Source organism: Engraulis encrasicolus, chromosome 12 (assembly GCF_034702125.1).
Source record: "Engraulis encrasicolus isolate BLACKSEA-1 chromosome 12, IST_EnEncr_1.0, whole genome shotgun sequence".
NCBI classification, from domain to species: Eukaryota; Metazoa; Chordata; class Actinopteri; order Clupeiformes; family Engraulidae; genus Engraulis; species Engraulis encrasicolus.
In genome coordinates, this window is record NC_085868.1 from 1372501 (window position 1) to 1390000 (window position 17500).

General features: G+C 44.5%; 2 protein-coding genes across 8 annotated transcripts in view; one reads left to right on the forward strand and one right to left on the reverse strand.

The window, feature by feature from the left end:
- sbf1 (SET binding factor 1) overlaps positions 1-10923 on the forward strand; it is a 95423-nt gene extending 84500 nt beyond the window's left edge. For all 6 annotated transcript variants that reach the window (XM_063211467.1, XM_063211470.1, XM_063211468.1 and 3 more), the window contains 8 exons: positions 534-660; positions 1099-1229; positions 3595-3861; positions 4040-4147; positions 4492-4700; positions 5722-5809; positions 6174-6305; positions 6813-10923. In XM_063211467.1, coding sequence (XP_063067537.1) covers positions 534-660; positions 1099-1229; positions 3595-3861; positions 4040-4147; positions 4492-4700; positions 5722-5809; positions 6174-6305; positions 6813-6911 — 1161 coding nt within the window. In that variant the 3' untranslated portion in view covers positions 6912-10923. The remainder of the gene's footprint in view (positions 1-533; positions 661-1098; positions 1230-3594; positions 3862-4039; positions 4148-4491; positions 4701-5721; positions 5810-6173; positions 6306-6812) is intronic.
- A 261-nt stretch (positions 10924-11184) lies between these two features.
- The window catches only part of ppp6r2a (protein phosphatase 6, regulatory subunit 2a), a 67917-nt gene continuing 61601 nt past the window's right edge, over positions 11185-17500 (reverse strand). For both annotated transcript variants that reach the window (XM_063211473.1, XM_063211474.1), the window contains exon 24: positions 11185-17500. This exon is cut by the window's right edge and continues 940 nt beyond it. The gene's annotated coding sequence lies outside the window, so the exon portion shown is untranslated.

Genomic DNA, 17500 nt, shown 5'->3' on the forward strand with positions numbered 1-17500 from the left:
ACAACACACAACACACACACACACACACACACCTAATCCAATAATGCTGTGAACCTGTGGCCTCACCCAGTGAAGGGAGGGATATAGTGATGTAATGTAATGTGTCGGGCTGAAATATGGCATATGATTGAGCTCAGGGATGTGATTATGTAATGGGAGTGTTGCGCTGAAATGGGTCCCCCTGCCGACCGGGGCTCAAATCGGTGGAGCCTGGCTGGCTGTCCCCTCTTCATGTTCCCTGCGAAGATCCACTGAGATAAAATAAGATCAATTTACAGGAGACTGTGCGCAAGATAAATTGCAAAAGCATGAAATTACATTACTTCACTTCACAGGACGTAACATCCCCACAGTAGACGTTTTCTACCTGAAGCAGTGTTGTGTGTTGCGCTGAAATGTGTGTCCCCCTTCTCTCCCTGCCACAGATCCATCTTTAGTTCCCCATGTAGTTTGAGTTCAGCCTGCACTACCGTAATTGATTATGTCTTGGGAGTGTTGCCCTAAAATGTGTCCCCCTTCTCTCCCGGCCACAGATCCATCTTCAGTTCCCCATGGAGTTTGAGTTCAGCCAGTTCTACCTGAAGTTCCTGGCCTACCACTACGTCTCCAACCGATTCCGCACGTTCCTACTCGACTCAGACTACGAGCGCATAGAGCTTGGTGAGGACACACACACACACACACACACACACACTCACACTCACACACACACACACACACACACACACACACACACACACACACACACACACACACACACACACACACACACACACACACACACACACACACACCGCTAACCATGAATCTTTTTTAGGTGATAAACCCAGTAATCTATTCCTACATTACCTCTGCCAAGGAGGTTATGTGATCGTCCGAGTTTGTGTGTACGTTCGTTTGTTGGTACGGTGTATGAGTTTTTCTCTCCAACAGAGCGTGTAGGTGCAATCGTTCTCTGAGCACATATCTAGTTTTGCATCCTAGCCATATTTTAACAAAAAACGTCCCCTTCCTCTCAATCATTCATTTGATCTCTCTCTCTCTCTCTCTCTCTCTCTCTCTCTCTCTCTCTCTCTCTCTCTCTCTCTCTCTCTGCAGGCGTGTTGTACGAGGAGAAAGGGGAGCGTAAGAATCCTCAGGTGTGTAAGTCCGTGTGGGACTACATTGACCGGCTCCACAAGAAGACCCCCGTATTCTACAACTACATGTTCGCCCCTGAGGACGAGGAGGTGAGATCACACACACACACACACACACACACACACACACACACACACACACACACACACACACACACACACACACACACACACACACACACACACACACACAGAGCGATTTCTAAAAGGTTGTGTTTTTCTGCGTTTATCAAATGACCATGGAGGAAGCTAAAACCTATCACACTGCTCATTCTGCTACCCAACAGGTTGTTCATGACGCATGCTCGGTCACTCACATTATCACTCATGTCATCAGTCATCATACATATTGGAGACATTAAAGGCAATCCTGAAATGGCAGAGATAGGGGCATCTGTGCTGGGGCAGCCATGGCTTAGTGGTTAGGGAGTTGGTCTTTCAATCTGGGGGTTGCAGGTTCGAATACCACCCTTACCCTCTCCCTCTACACCTCCATCCATGGCTGATGTGCTCTTGAGCAAGGCACCTAACCCCACACTGCTCCTCTAACCAATACCCTGAAAAATAGTACGTGTAAGTCATTTTGGGTAAAGTGATCAGCTATAACTGTAATGTAATGTAATGTGACGATAGCCAGCTTTGCCAGGCCCTTTGCCCCCACCATAAAAAAGCATAGCTTTGTAGACCTCTTAACACACACATGGTACCTGAAGTCAAGCGAGGGACCATAGGCTCTATTTAAAGTTGACCAAAGCATAGTCACAATAACGTTGAAATGTTATGATAATTTCAAGCATAGAATTATTTCCTATTTCCAGCGATGCAATCAATGATAATCCAGTGATTATTTTTATCCTTCGTTAAGAGCAGAGAAGGGGGAGATGTGTTGTTTTTGTTCGGCCCCAAATGAGGTGAAAGGGTTACTGTGTGTACGCACTCCTTCTGTCCTGTGATCGATATTGAGTATTTGTGAGTGCAGAGCGCCACAGTGTGGCGGAGTTGAGGTATGGAGGGAGGATTGTTCCTCTGGCTCTGTGGCTGTGGAACAGGTGATGGGGTACGTGAAGGAACGAACAGCTTAACACACACACACACACACACACACACACACACACACACACACACACACACACACACACACACACACACACACACACACACACACACACACACAAACAGGTTACACACACACATTCTTCTTTTGACACATTCTCCTTTAATGTTGTGAAATGTCCTGCTTAGCTTTGCACACGTTGACCCAAATCAGATGCGACCTGTTCCGGTCTGTTGCTCCGGTCCGGCCACTACACACACACACACACACACACACACACACACACACACACACACACACACACACACACACACACACACACACACACACACACACACACACACACACACACACACACACACACACACACACACACACACACACACACACACAAACAGACCCAATTGTTCCGGTGGCTACTCTGGTTCGGTGTGTGTGCTATGTCACAGTGAGCAAGTGGCTTCAGAAGGCTCTGTAGTAGCCAACCAGCCCCCAAAGCCACAAGTGTTAATATATTTGACTGTTTGCCCCTCTTACTTTCAGTCACATGTGGCTAAGGTAGGGGTTATAGGGACTTGCAACTTAATCCAAGCTGTTCTGGTCTACTGCGTCACAATGAGACACACACTTTTACAGCCTAAGATCAGATCAGGAACATGACTTGTTTGTTTTGCCTTTACCATTCAGAGTCACATGCAGCTAAGCTTATGGTAGAGCTTATAGGAACATGTATTAAACATACAGATGCAGACTCAGCTAATCTGGCAAGGGGACTGTTTTCAGGCCGGACAGAATGGTGCCGGTGTTGGTTCCCACGCCAGTTACACTCGGGACCAAAGTGCTTACCTGCGAATCTCCTGCGTTCATATCAGTCTCTGAACTTTACCTTATGTGACAATTTGTTAACCGAATGAACCTGCTGACGTCCACGTTCCGTCACGGTTCGCACAAAAAAACCACATCGCCAACCAACTTTCCGGTTCCTGCACGGTTCAGAATTGTGACGTGAACACGCCGTCCAGTTCCAGATTAGGTGTGGGAATGGGTACTGGATCTCTCAGCCTGAATGCACTTTGAGCACTTTTTCAAGGGTAGAAATCTGACTGTTGCCTTTCATCATTTAGACTCATCAGATGAAGTAGGGTAGTCATACGTTGGTGAGATGGAGTTGTCAGGACATTCATTAAAACAAGTATTAGTTTTATACATACTAGTTTATTACGTGGTAGATATGAAAACATGGACATTTGGCAATAGGCAGCACACTTTCAATGAGCAGCATAGTTGCAATACCCACTATGGCCACCATCCTACACAGTGCACCTTTTAACGTAATATGTATGTAATTGCAATTGTATTTGTTTGTAATAAGTGAGGCGATGTATGTTTTCCGCGTCCCAGGTGTTGAAGCCGTACAGCTACGTGTCAAACCTGAAGGTGTGGGACCTGTACACGGAGGAAACGCTGGCGGAGGGCCCGTCCTTCGACTGGGAGCTGGCGCGCAGCACGCGGCAGGAACGCGTCTCGGAGGAGAGCAGCAGCGGCAGCAGCGACCGGCCAGACACCTCCAGCAGCGCGCCCACGCCCAAATCCCACCGACGCATCGTCTGGCCCTGCTACGACAACTGCAGCAGAACACTGCCTGACGCCATCACCAAGCTGCTGCAGGTACGAGCACACACACACACACACACACACACACACACACACACACACACACACACACACACACACACACACACACACACACACACACACGTGTCACACACACACACACACACACACACACACACGTGTCACACACACACATACTTCTTCCATCCATGTGTGGTCTTTGCAATTGCAGGAGGTGCAGGCTCTGGAGTGTGAGCTGGGCCAGGTGTCTGAGAAGTGGAAGGAGACCTGGGACAAGATCAAGACCACGCAGAGGACCGAGACCAAGCTGGAGAGCAGGGTGAGGCATGCGCACACACACTGTCCTACAGACTAATACTTTGCCTGTCTTTCTTTCTTTCTTTCTTTCTTTCTTTCTTTCTTTCTTTCTTTCTTTCTTTCTTTCTTTCTTTCTTTCTCTCTCTATTTCACCCCTCTCTCCCTCTCTGTTATACACACACTATTTCTATTCTTTTTTTCTATCTCTTTTTTTAATTGAAAACAAAACCCCCACGCCTCAGAACCTCTGCGTCTCATTTCTATTCTTAACTCTCTCTCTCTCTCTCTCTCTCTCTCTCTCTCTCTCTCATTCTTCCTTTCTCTCTCTCTCTCTCTCTCTCTCTCTCTCTCTCTCCCCCACCACAGCACTCCTTCTCCAGCTCGCTGCTGATGTCTTCCAACTTGAGTCACCAGCGCCGCTCCCAGGGGGTGTACCTGCAGGAGAGCGGGGTGGGCTCCTCCATCAACCTCAACCAGGACTTCGAGGTCTCTGCAGGCTCCACGCCCCACGCCACAGGCAGGACCAGCACCAGCACCCTCTACTCGCAGTTTCAGAGCACCGAGAGCGAAAACAGGTACACACACACACACACACACACACACACACACACACACACACACACACACACACACACACACACACACACACACACACACACACACACACACACACACACACCAGCCAGCCAGCCAGCCAGCCAGCCAGCCAGCCAGCACCCTCTACTCCCAGTTGTAGAGCACAGAGAGCAAAAAAAAAAAAACACACACACATATACACATACATACACAGACACACACACACACACACACACACACACACACACACACACACACACACACACACACACACCAGCCAGCCAGCCAGCCAGCCAGCACCCTCTACTCCCAGTTTTAGAGCACAGAGAGCGAAAACACACACACACACACACACACACACACACACACACACACACACACACACACACACACACACACACACACACACACACACACACACACACACACACACACACACCAGCCAGCACCCTCTACTCGCAGTTTCAGAGCACCGAGAGCGAACGGGTACACTGCACACACACACACACACACACACACACACACACACACACACACACACACACACACACACACACACACACACACACACACACACACACACACACACAGACCAGCCAGCACCCTCTACTCCCAGTTCCCCAGCACAGAGAGCGAAAATGGGTACGACCCAATCAGATACATGTGCAGGGTGGCTTATTGATGGCTCTGTGTGTAGCATTAGTACTACGTCTAATTCAGTGACTCACAAGCTCCAAAGCACCCGGAGGGCTGAGATATTAGGCTTCATTTATCACATGCCGTGGAAAAGTGAGAATATGTGCTTCATGAAATCTGGTGTGTGCGTGTGTGTGCGTGTGTACGTACGTACGTGTGTGTGTGTGTGTGTGTGTGTGTGTGTGTGTGTGTGTGTGTGTGTGTGTGTGTGTGTGTGTGTGTGTGTGTGTGTGTGTGTACGTGTGTGTGTGTGTGTGTGCGTGTGTGTGTGTGTGTGTGTGTGTGTGTGTGTGTGTGTGTGTGTGTGTGTGTGTGTGTGTGTAGGAGTTATGAGGGTATCCTGTATAAGAAGGGGGCTCTGCTGAAGCCTTGGAAGCCACGATGGTTCGTCCTGGACAAGACCAAGCACCAGGTACCAACCGCAACATCTCAGCACCACTTAGAATCAGGGCCGTAGCCAGCTTTTTGGAAGAAGACGAGGTCCACAATGCGTGCGTGGCGTACACTGAGTTTTAAAAAAATATGTAGATAAAAAAATAAATAAATAGCCTAAATATTTTATATTAGTCTATGGTACATCATCATATGTACTTATAAAGCATTTAAACATTTAATTTACCAGAGTGTAAAAAGGCTATTTAGTTCTGTAGTACTGAATACTCTGAGAAGAAAATGATGTGCACTGTGTGAGTGCAATCTTGGAAATACTTCAAGTATGTGAAAATCCAAAAAGGGTGGACTGTTCCTTTACATCTGTTTGGTATCCCCCTCCCTAGTTGCGCTACTACGAGTCTCGGAAGGATAAGGAGTGTAAGGGCGTGATTGAGCTGGCGGAGGTCGAGGCTGTCAACACAGGCGTGCCCAGCATGGGGGCGCCAAAACACATCGATGAGAAAGCCTTCTTCGACGTGAGTACTGCCCCCCCTTTCCCCTCCCTCTGTCCCTGTTCAGACGTGCTTGCATGTGTGAGTTGAAGCAAGTACAGTATGTGTGTGTTTCTTTATGTGCGTTGCTCCCTGGGTGTACGTTTCTCTGTCTGTCTGTATGTGATGTAAGGAAACGTTTAGTCAGGGCTTGATCTTTGTCACCATGGGTGTAGTGGGCGCGGTACGCGGGGGTACGCAGTCCACCCACTTCTCCTGAAGTGAGATGTTAAAAAAATCCTCTGCCCATGTTTGAATACAAAAAGGAATGATCACAGCAGTATTGCAGGTGATTGACCAAACAGATCAAAACGGAGAAGCAATGACGGTAGATTAAGGACAGTTGGGGGGTTTGACATTACAAGTTGCCTAATTATTTTATGACGTTAAAAATCGCGAACCCCCACTTTAAAAATCCCCACTACACCACTGTTTGTCACATTGTCCACACATACACATTGTAACACTTTGCTTATTTTGTCTCCCCTGCAGCTGAAGACGACCAAGCGTGTGTATAACTTCTGTGCAGAGGACAGCCAGAACGCCCAGCTGTGGATGGACAGTGTGCAGAGCTGCCTCTCCGACGCCTAAAGCAACTACCAGGGGAGAGAGAGCAGAAGAGAGGAGAGGAGAAGAGAAGAAGGCCTTCAAGCAAACTAACTAATGACCAACAAAAGCTTTCAGCCACAATGTCTCACAGCCCTCTAAACCCTATGGGAGGTGAAGTAGCCTCTTGACGGACAGCTGCGTGGGGCCAATCATACGAGTCTACGCCCCCCTCACCCCTGAATTCCCCTCCCGCCCCTTCTGTAATCTGATTGGATGGACAGACTGACTGACTGATGAGGTGGCGGTGGCTGGAGGGGCCTTTGCGCCCAAAATGTGGTGTTGTTTCCCTTGTCGAACTTTTGATGATGTCACATCACCATGTCTCAGTGTTGATTTTTTTTTTAAAGAAAGAAAAAATGACTTTACAAAAAAAAAAAAATATGAAAAAGCCCCCCCATGAAGTCTTGGCTGGCCTTAATCTAACCCCCCACACTTTCACCATCAAAACACACACACACTCACACACATTCACGCACACACACACAAATACACACGTGTGTGTATGCGTGCGTGCTTGTGTGTGTGTGTGTGTGTTGATGCCGCAGCCCCACTAACCACTAGTCCACAGGCCCCTTCTGTGCAGAGGATGGGAGAGGAATGATGTCCCAGTCCAGTTTACTGAAGCCAGAGGGGGGAGCCAGGGTGGACCAGCATGCACCACTACCACACTCCAAATACCACCACCCCCACTGACAATGCCCAAACGCCCCCTCCCCAATGCGCCAATATGGGACACAGACTACAGACTTGACTTGGCCCATAGCCACAGTGAAATGCCCATGTTGAGCACCCTAACCACCCTAACTTTCAGCCCGCCCTGCCCTGCCCTGTCACAGCTCTGCACTGCCAGCGGAGCCTCAGTTTAACATTTACACACACACACACACACACACACACACACACACACACACACACACACACACAGCCGAACCCCTCTCTTTAATCTGTGATGTGGCTGCGTCATCGTTGCATCATCATCATCATCATCATCTTTTTTTTTGCTCTGGTTTTGCACACGTCCAGCGGTTCATGAAGGACTTTTATTGTGAAATCAGCCCCCATTTTCCCCTCTGTCTTTGTCTCTGTCTTGTGAAAGGAGTAAGGTTTACAGTGCAGTTGATGGATCATCATCATCATCATCATCATCATCATCATCATTACTGTTATCATCGTCATCAATGTCCCCCTCCTGGGGAAAAGCTTGCATTGCACTTGTCTCTCCTCCGCCTCTCCTCTTTTCTCTTCCTCTCCTCTCCTCACGCCATTCTGAGATTACCTTCGCTCAGAGCTTAGCTTGTTTACGGTCCAACCACTCCAGTGTCCAAGTAGATATATGCTATGGTATGTAATATTGAAATATATTTACGCACGCAAGATAACCACTTTATTTCACAGCAGAAACAAGGGATGAAGGAAGGAAGCAGGAGGGATTCTATACGATGGTGGATTTTAACCTGAGCCATTCAGCAAAAATAAGACGTTAAAAGAATGACTTTCGGGGGTGGCCGTGTTTTTAGGAGGTTGGTTTTAGGAGTGTTGGTATCCCATGATGCATTGCTACTGTTGGCAGCCGTAACCATGCAGTGTGTATAGGGAGTTTAACGGACACGTGCTATTTTGGACATTTAGCCCCATTTATGAGTTGTCTGCAATGCAATAGAGTGGTCCTCACTCCTCAACAATTTTTTGATGTTTGCTGCTGTCTCCGCTACTTCGGATATTGTCCCAACCGACTTTAGAATGGCCAACCATGTCCATATCTGTTCTGAAAACCACCCTACTGGCACTGGTATGCCATATCCATTTTTGTAGCAAAACATGGATTCGGTGGTGTTTTATTTAGCATTTTGTAAATGCAGATTTCACAAAACTTGCAAAATGAAAAAGTCACATTTCACTTTCAAACTTGTTTGGGAATACCAGTGAACACCCCTAAACACTTGAGAGGCATACTACAAAAAATGTGTGGGATAGTTTTAAGAACGGATATGGACATTCCAATAGAAGGCCATCCTAATGTCAGTTGAGACAAAATCCAAATTAGCCAAATAACAGAGAAGGCGGCAAGCATAAATGGTGAGTACCACTCTACGATTCAGGAAAGGGGCTAAACGCTCAAAATAGTGCACTCGCCCTTTAACATAGCTCTAGAACACTAGATGTCACGTCCATCACCCCTTGTCTATTGGCATGAAGGTCTCCATTTTCTCACCGTCATCTTAGCTTGACTGGTGACGAGAAGGCGATACTGAAATTATCCTGTAGGTGGCGGCAAAACAGCATGTTTGCTGATGGTATGAAAAGCAAGATGGCAAACGCCTGGAGGCTTGCCACGGCAAAAGCCTGAACGCGGCATCTAGCATTCTATATCTATGGAGCTTAAGGGGTCAGGTTAATGGGTTAGAGATGAACTTGTCCAATAGTATTTTTATAAGGTCTGTGTTTTATTGAAGTTTGGCCGTCTCAATGACAATACATTCATCCTGGTGACACATTTCATTTCAGAAGCCTGCACAGTGTGGGCAGTAGCAGCAGGGTCTTAGCAGTAGCTGTGTTGCGAGTGTGTGGTAGCCTTGTGTGTGCAGGGGGGGAACTGAGACTCGTGTTTGTTCTTAGCATCGTGGGAACTCACAGCAGAGATTTGAGCAGGGGAGGGAATGAAGTCACTGTTTGCAGATTGTGTGTATGTTTGCATTTCTCAGGCAACAGGCAACGTTTGTTCAGTCCTGTCCTGATAGTGTGAGGGTAAGTGGGAGAGACAAGGCTTTCACTTCTGGAGTCAGCATGTTGAGTCTTCCAAGCACGCCAGTTACTTTCAGCCTCAAGGCCTGTGTGTGTGTGTGTGTGTGTGTGTGTGTGTGTGTGTGTGTGTGTGCGCGTGTGCGTGCGTGTGTGCCCACTTGCAGTGTTCCCCCTGAGCCAGGAGGTGTAGCCATTGGTGACATTTAGTCAAGCCATCGTTTTATTCTTTTTCTCTCCTCTTCCTTGGCTGGGCTCTCTCAGTATGCCAGAGCAGTACCACATGTACCATAGCCCCCACACCACTCCTCCTCCTCCTCCTCCCATCTTTCCTCTCGTTTAACAGTGCAACCACCAGAACCCTAGCTAGATACCCCATCTCCTGACACACACACACACACACACACCATATACAAACATGAGCAGTTGACATTACAGTGTAAAATAAGGTTTTACTGCTGTTTTTTTTTTTTGAATTGTAGATTTTTGTTCTAATAACGGCTTTGTATATAATACTCAGAGTTGTATGTAACCTTTATGGTAGTAATTTATTTAACTTTTTTGTCTTCTTAAAAAAACAACAACAAAAGTTTTGTTTTTTTCTCAAGCACCTCTCTTTCTTGAGTTAGAGAAGTCAAAAATATGTGCCATTCGTTTTTTTTCTCTCTGTATTAACGTGACTAATGCTTCTGTTTTTGAGAATACTTTACATACTGCTACTGGGTTATAAAAGAAGAACCCTTGTGTTGTTCAAAGGAAGTTTAAAATGGTTGTCCTTACTCCCGTGTGTGTGTGTGTGTGTGCGTGCGTGTGTGTGTGTGTGTGAGAGAGACAGAGAGAAAATGCACCTGACATTTTGTTGCAACCACAGTAATTCTTGTTTTGTTTTGATTTTTTGTTGTTACCAATAGTTCCACAGTGGGGAGGGGAAACAATCACCACACACACACACACACACACACCCACACACACAAAGTTCTAGCCTAATGTCATTGAATGTCATCGTCACACTCAGTAGTGCACAATCCACATTTTTTTCATTCAGAACAAAACAGCAACTAGAACATTTTTTATTTATTTTCTTTTCATACTTCTAATTTTGTTTTGTTGTTTTTTCGTTCCCTTTTTCTCTTCTTTTTGAGGAAATAGCATTTTTTTCTTCTGAGCCGGGTTCTTTTTTTGTCAATCATGTAAAATATTTTTTAGGATTAAAAAAGAAAAACACGGTGAGTTATAATTTGTCACTGGGCCTTGGTTTTTATTTCCTCGTTCTCTTTATTTCCACGTCCTTGTCTCATCTCAGTTGTTCCAGAGCAAGTCTTTGCTAGTTCACTTTCCTAATTGTGTTTTGTTTATAGCTGCTAAGTGTTCTGTCCTGACAGCATTTCACATCCCCAGGTCATCTTAAACCTCCTCTTCCACCTTCTATGTGAATGTGTGTGTGCATGTGTGCTCGTGTGTCTGTGTGCGCGTGTGAGATTGTCACACAAGGGAATGTTCGTCTGTGTTGTACAGTGTCGAGTCTAATAAAAACGCTCATGGTAGGCCATTAAACTGCTGCACGGCAGTACCCATCTCATGATTTGCACACAACACACAACCTCGTAGAGTACTTGTCTCAAAAGCGCCATGTGTCTTTGTCCTCCAGAATGAACCATATGGGTGTTTGTATTCCTGGAATGTGAATGTAGACAGAGTTGTGTTTGAGGTCGATGTTTTATAATCAATTTCATTTGGGCTGGAACTTTTCAAAGCTCAGCTGCCCAAACAGCTTTCCCAAACGTTTCACCATCCCTCACACTCTCATTTGTATACCATTGCTTCATTGCTTCTTCATTGCCCTGCCTGATAGAGGCATGTCAAGACAATTTAACATTTGAAAATATTACAAAAGGGAAACAAATACAACCAGCTGCAGGTTAGAATAATGCAGTGGAGACAGAGCTACAAGCCTGGGGGATGGATATTTCCATGCAAGTTAACTCTGTGTACGGTCATCTGTAAGGGGCGCCTCACTGATTCTACCCTTTCTATGATTAAAAAGTCTTTTTTATTTGGTAATTTGGTAATAGTGGCAAACCAACTGAGGTGTAAGAATTGACTAAGAATGGCATTATCTTATAAGCATAGTCTGATTCCTCAAATTCGGTTCGATTTCTGCTCGATAAGGTGTAAACATGACTTTTAAAACTCAAACTTACTTCTAGCGACTAAGCCAATCATTCAAATTTCGGAGCAAGTGCATGTATACCTACTGAGTGTTACATGAGTAGGTTGGCCACACTATCACTAACACCTGTTGTCTGGAACACCTGCCTTGTGTTGGTTAGGCTTAGGTTTTGTACGACCTCATTCCTTATTAACAGGCACCCAAGGCAAACTGCCATGCTATTTTCCATGTTCCAGAAATCAAAGAGAACTTTGTGTAAAGCTGTATGTGAACTTCAAGTATTCAGTCAATACTTGAACGTCTGTATGGTTGGTAGCCTATGGTATGGTTCTGAGCAGTGGCGTGCACATACATTTTGGAGGGCAGGTGCTGGAGCTGGGGGCATGTGGAACTTCCTGCTACCGTAACCTCTTTGTTGAAAACACTCACCTACAGTAAGACTCCTTGCATTGTCATAGCAATGCTGTTATGATGTAGTTAACAAATTAAGACTTGGTCATTATCATTTTGGTGACAATTATGTTTAAGGCTATAGAGATTGCCAACGTGATAGCATTGCCCTCATCAAATTTACCTTTAGGTCTGTAGTTTTCTTGTTAACACAACTAGGTTTGGCGGAGCTAGGCTACTATCTGACAGGCGCCATAATTTGATTTGCCACGGTGAGGGCAAAAGGTGTTGCTGTCCCATTTTGTCAAGTGTCTTTCTTGGCAACCTCTATACAGTAGGCCTACATAAGTTTCCTGTTTACAAACATTCGTGCTGTGGGGAGGGGCAAGATGCTCAGTACCCAACGACGTGAGCACATCTTTTGAGTGACAGTTTCCAACCATCAGAGGTTGAAGAATGCGCAGCCAGGGATTGTTTACAAACGGGAAATCCATGTATAGAGGCTTTATATTGTATTGGGGCACTATCATCACATGCTTGTTTAAATCATATTGATTCCACTAATAGATGCATCAACCCGTTAATTGGTGTCAGTTGATTCTTTTAATTAACTGGAGAAAAATACCTGGAAGCACATCTACTTCCTCAAACGAGGATGACCAAAAAGTATCCTATTCCATCTGTCTTCATAGTGGATTACACCTCAGAGGTGAATAAGTGCACCCAGTTTCGTTCCTTTAAGTTTAAAATAATCCATTTATTTTCACTGATCAGATGCAGACCCAATAACTTTTGACTTTTCCCTCAAGAAACGAAGATTGTTGAAGGGAACTCCTAGATGTCTTCCTGTATTAGAAGTGGTGGATACAGCTAATAAAATATAACATTTTATATCAGTTCATTAAAAATATACACAATATCAACTTTTCTACAGAACAAAAACTGATTGATCTCTCTCGCTCTGATGAAATTCAAGGGGTGCCCAGTTAAGTTCTCCAGAAATAGCTTCCTACCGTATCTGTGTGAAACTGAATTTTGATAATGACAAATATCCAATACATTTTCATGTATAATGAGCATGTGTGCAGCTGAAACAATATGTATAGATATCTCAATACCTGGAAATACATTTGGACAAGTATGAAAAAAGGAATGTTTGCAAGGCTGTGAACCTCCTAAGAGATATTACCATATAGATGATTGTCATCCTTATTGAAAATATGGTTACTTTTGGACCAACTTCAAACGATAATCTTTTCTCAGTTGGCAAAAGTTTTCATCCAGTTCACTTGTGTGCATCAGGCTTAAAAGCTGAAATGAGGATGTACACAACTCAAGTGCAAATACCCATGATGATATTCAGTTTCATGACATTATCACACTAGTTTGTTTGATGCCGTCTACAGGCTATTGTGTCTCACCCCAGTGAGTGAGAATGTGCCATAGAGGTAGAACATTAGAGGTGACACGGCAATTCACGACAGCACTGGGAAACGGCACATGCAGCTTCCCTTGTGTAGGTATTGTCAGTCAATGCAAATCAATGGAGAACACACCCACCTCTGTCAAAAAATGGACTAAAACTGTGAATATGAAGTAACAAATTAATCAAAGACCCGAAATGTCAGGCTAAATATCTACTCAAATAAAATAAATTTAAAACTCAAATTATGTATTAATTACGGAGAGATTTAGCAACACACTTCAAGTATTGTCCTTGTACATTTTCACATTATTAAGCCTTTCTTTGAAAGAGGTGAGCCTCCTTCTCCATTCCTTTCCATTTCTCAGGTCTACCTCCCAATATGGCTGCCACGGACTGCCATGAAAAGGGGGTAGGGGTCACCTCTAGTCTAATGTTCTACCTCTATGGGATGTGCTGTGCCACACACTCAACAGCTACATCCCATTATCCTGACTCTCGTCCTCCACCTGTGCTTATGGCCTCCCGCTTGGCTGATGCCCAGCCTCCGTGCACGGAGAAAACAAAGTTTCCCCGCAGTCAGTCTAGCCACAACAACTTTTAGCCAGCTTTTACCATTCAAACTCATATTGAATGAAACTTCTGTCATTAATGGCGTCTTGAGACGTCATCACAAGGCCACGAGCACACGGGAGGACGGACGTTGGGTTAATGGAAAGAACACAAAGTTGTAAGCTGACGTCTGTTATGATGACATTTTGGTCTCCTCGTCAGCCTTCCTCAGGTCACATAACAAACATGTCAACACAATGCATTTTTAAGGATTTCACAAGTGACTGTACTCTGGGAAAGCGATTGAACCGTGTGTTCATTCATGAACACCCATCTGGTTGCCCTCTACGAGTGACGAGTAGATATGTTGAATCCTGTGTGTTCCTGTCAGATTGGACACTTCCTTTGGCACTAACCCACTGGACTCCCATTACATGGCATCAACACCGACCCTGATATAATTATGGCCGCACGCGCACGCACGCACTCACACACACACACCTCAGTAAGACAAATGAAGAGCGGCATTATGAGAGAAAGCAGTATTTTGGTTGCTCATACAGTAATCACATAAATTAGATTTCTACAATATGCAAAATAATAATATTGGTTAAATTCAAAAAATAGGATTTCAAACATACAGCAACAGAAATAAAAGGCAATAATTTTGGCTTTGGAAACAAACCTGTTTTTTTTTTCCTTTTCTTTTGAAAATGTCACTGATATATATTTATATATATAGAGATATATACTGTTGTAAGCAGAATGCTCGGAGACCAGCGGCAGCAACAACCCAACAAAAACAAACACTCACTCACACACAGAAACACTCTCCCTCACACACACGCACACGCACACGCACAGACAGACACACACACACATACACACACACACACACACACACACATACATTACAGCACTGACGAACAAGTCTCCACCTTACACTCCTGAAAGTGCAAAATAAAATAACTTCCAAGGAAGGAAACAAAACAAAAAAGGAAACAAATGTAATCCAGAGATTTGGTACCATATAGCGCTACTTCAGATATGACTGTTGAACAGGGAAAACACCCAGGCCAACCTCTGGGGCAGAGGAGAGAAAATAGAAAAGAAAAATAAACAACCGAACAAAAAGAAAAATGTTTAAAACTGTGAGAGATGTGGAGACATGAGCGTGTTGTCACTCTACAGCTAAGAGTCCTTTTGCTTGCTTTTTTTCAGTTTTTCCTCTTTTTTTCTTGTTTTTCGTTATTTTGTTCTCTTTGAGTGGAAGTTCCATGTTTTAGCGTTGTCCTAATGGCACAAGTACGAGAGCACAGCGACAGGAGCCGTCCCAGGACCAGTCTGAGACGGCGACTAGAGGTTGACACACATCCTCCCCAACTCTCCTTTTTGTCGTTTTTTTTGTTGTTTTTTTTTCTCTTGGTTTTGTCTCTTGTTTTCACGACAGAGAAAGTTTGAGTGTGTGAAGGGCGAAGATGTGCACTGTACGTACGCATGTGTGGGAGCAGAAGTAGGGGATTCGATTCTCTTAGGGGGGAAAGGTTCATCGCTTGGAGGGGGGAGGGGTGGGTGGGACACATCACGTTAAGAGGGGTTGGAAAGTTGCCTCTGTACTATTCAACAAAGAACAGTACGGGGAGGGAGGAGGGTCAAACTTAAGGCAAACGTCGTCACAAATGCATTTCAATGCGAAATGACCCAAGTGCTGAATACGTTTTATCCGTTGGATATTCAGAAAACACACGTTTTCAAAAAATTGCTTTAAGTCATGATGATTTCTAAATGTTGGCATTGTATAGGTAGATAATTATAATATTTAGGTAGATAATGTTTTGGTTCATTTATCATCAATTTTTTTCTATGGGGCACGACTGGACCAATGTAAGTTAATACAATCAGGTGGTCTTGGCTAACTAGCTAGATCAAAAATTGCTTGTATATGTTTTGAGTACAATGAGTCACATGCGATTTAAAAACTGAATGGAATAAACAGAGACAAAAACATCAAAAAAAGAGGACGATAATAATAATAATAATTAAAAACCTGAACTGTCAAAAATATGTTTTTGTAGTTGCCACCAAGAAGGCCAACTTACCAAATCAACTCGACAAAAAAAAAATGGCAAAAGACGTGTTCATTATTGCACATGATAAGATGGAAGCTTAACTCTCAAGGTGAATAAGGGAGCAGGAAACATGATAGAACTAGAGAGAGAGAGAGAGAGAGAGAAAGAGAAACACAGAAAGAAAAAACGAGAGAGACACCCATCTCGAGAGTTGGCCCCAGGATCTACCTCCTGACTCCCAAACAAGCACTTGAGAACATTCACCATCAATCTGATTCTTAAATCTGGAGATGTGACCACTCCGCTGCATCTCCCTCTGGACACCCGAAGCTCTCCAATGCCACCGTGTGGCTCGGAGGTCAAACTTATTTCTTTTATTTTTTCGTTTCTCTTAAAAAATAATACTTCCATTTTTTTAATCGGTTTTGTTTCTTGTGCTTACATACACAGCGAAGAAAGAGCGTTGCATAAGTGCTTCTTTAAAGCGCCGTCGTCTGATTGTGGGTCTAAACGAGGGAGCGTGATTGGCCAGGGGCAGGGCGAGCCTGCGTTTTGGTTGGGCGGTTGTTGGGTAGGGGGGGTGGGACATGGGGTGGGGATCCTATCGCCCTTACTGAGTTAATGCTAGTGATGGAGAGGGATACTGAGCTGCAGTTAAAGATGCATTGTGTTACACTTTTTGCAGTTTATTTCCAGAATTCATGCTGCTCATTCACAAATGTTACCTTTTTCACAAATAGTTACGACCACCATCAACTTCTAGGTATTCATTCACTATGACTGGGAAAAAATGCCCCTTCCATACATTAAAAGGTGGATCTGTCTCCATGTCTGCCATTTTGAATTTCCCGTAGTAGACATTTTTAGCTGCGAAACTTACTGAACTTTGGTCATACTAGTAAATATTAGTTTATTATTTAATAAATATTCATGAAAAGATCAAATTTGGAAATAGGCAGCAGTTTCAATGAGCAGCACACAGTGCACCTTTAACTCGATTTAGCAATAAAGTTCGCAAGTGGGTGGCGACACTTTGTAGGTTTGCTACTCACGTTTTTCCACTCGCGCCTTATTTCAGACGGGTCTGCGAAACAAAAGGTTCCGTCCTTTCGGAACCAGCATGGTATTGAATGCTAACAAGAAAAACTTCCGGATGACTTGCAAACTCATTCATCCAGGTCATTTTGGTATGCAACTGGGTGACTTTTTACAGCTCAAGAGCTTCAAG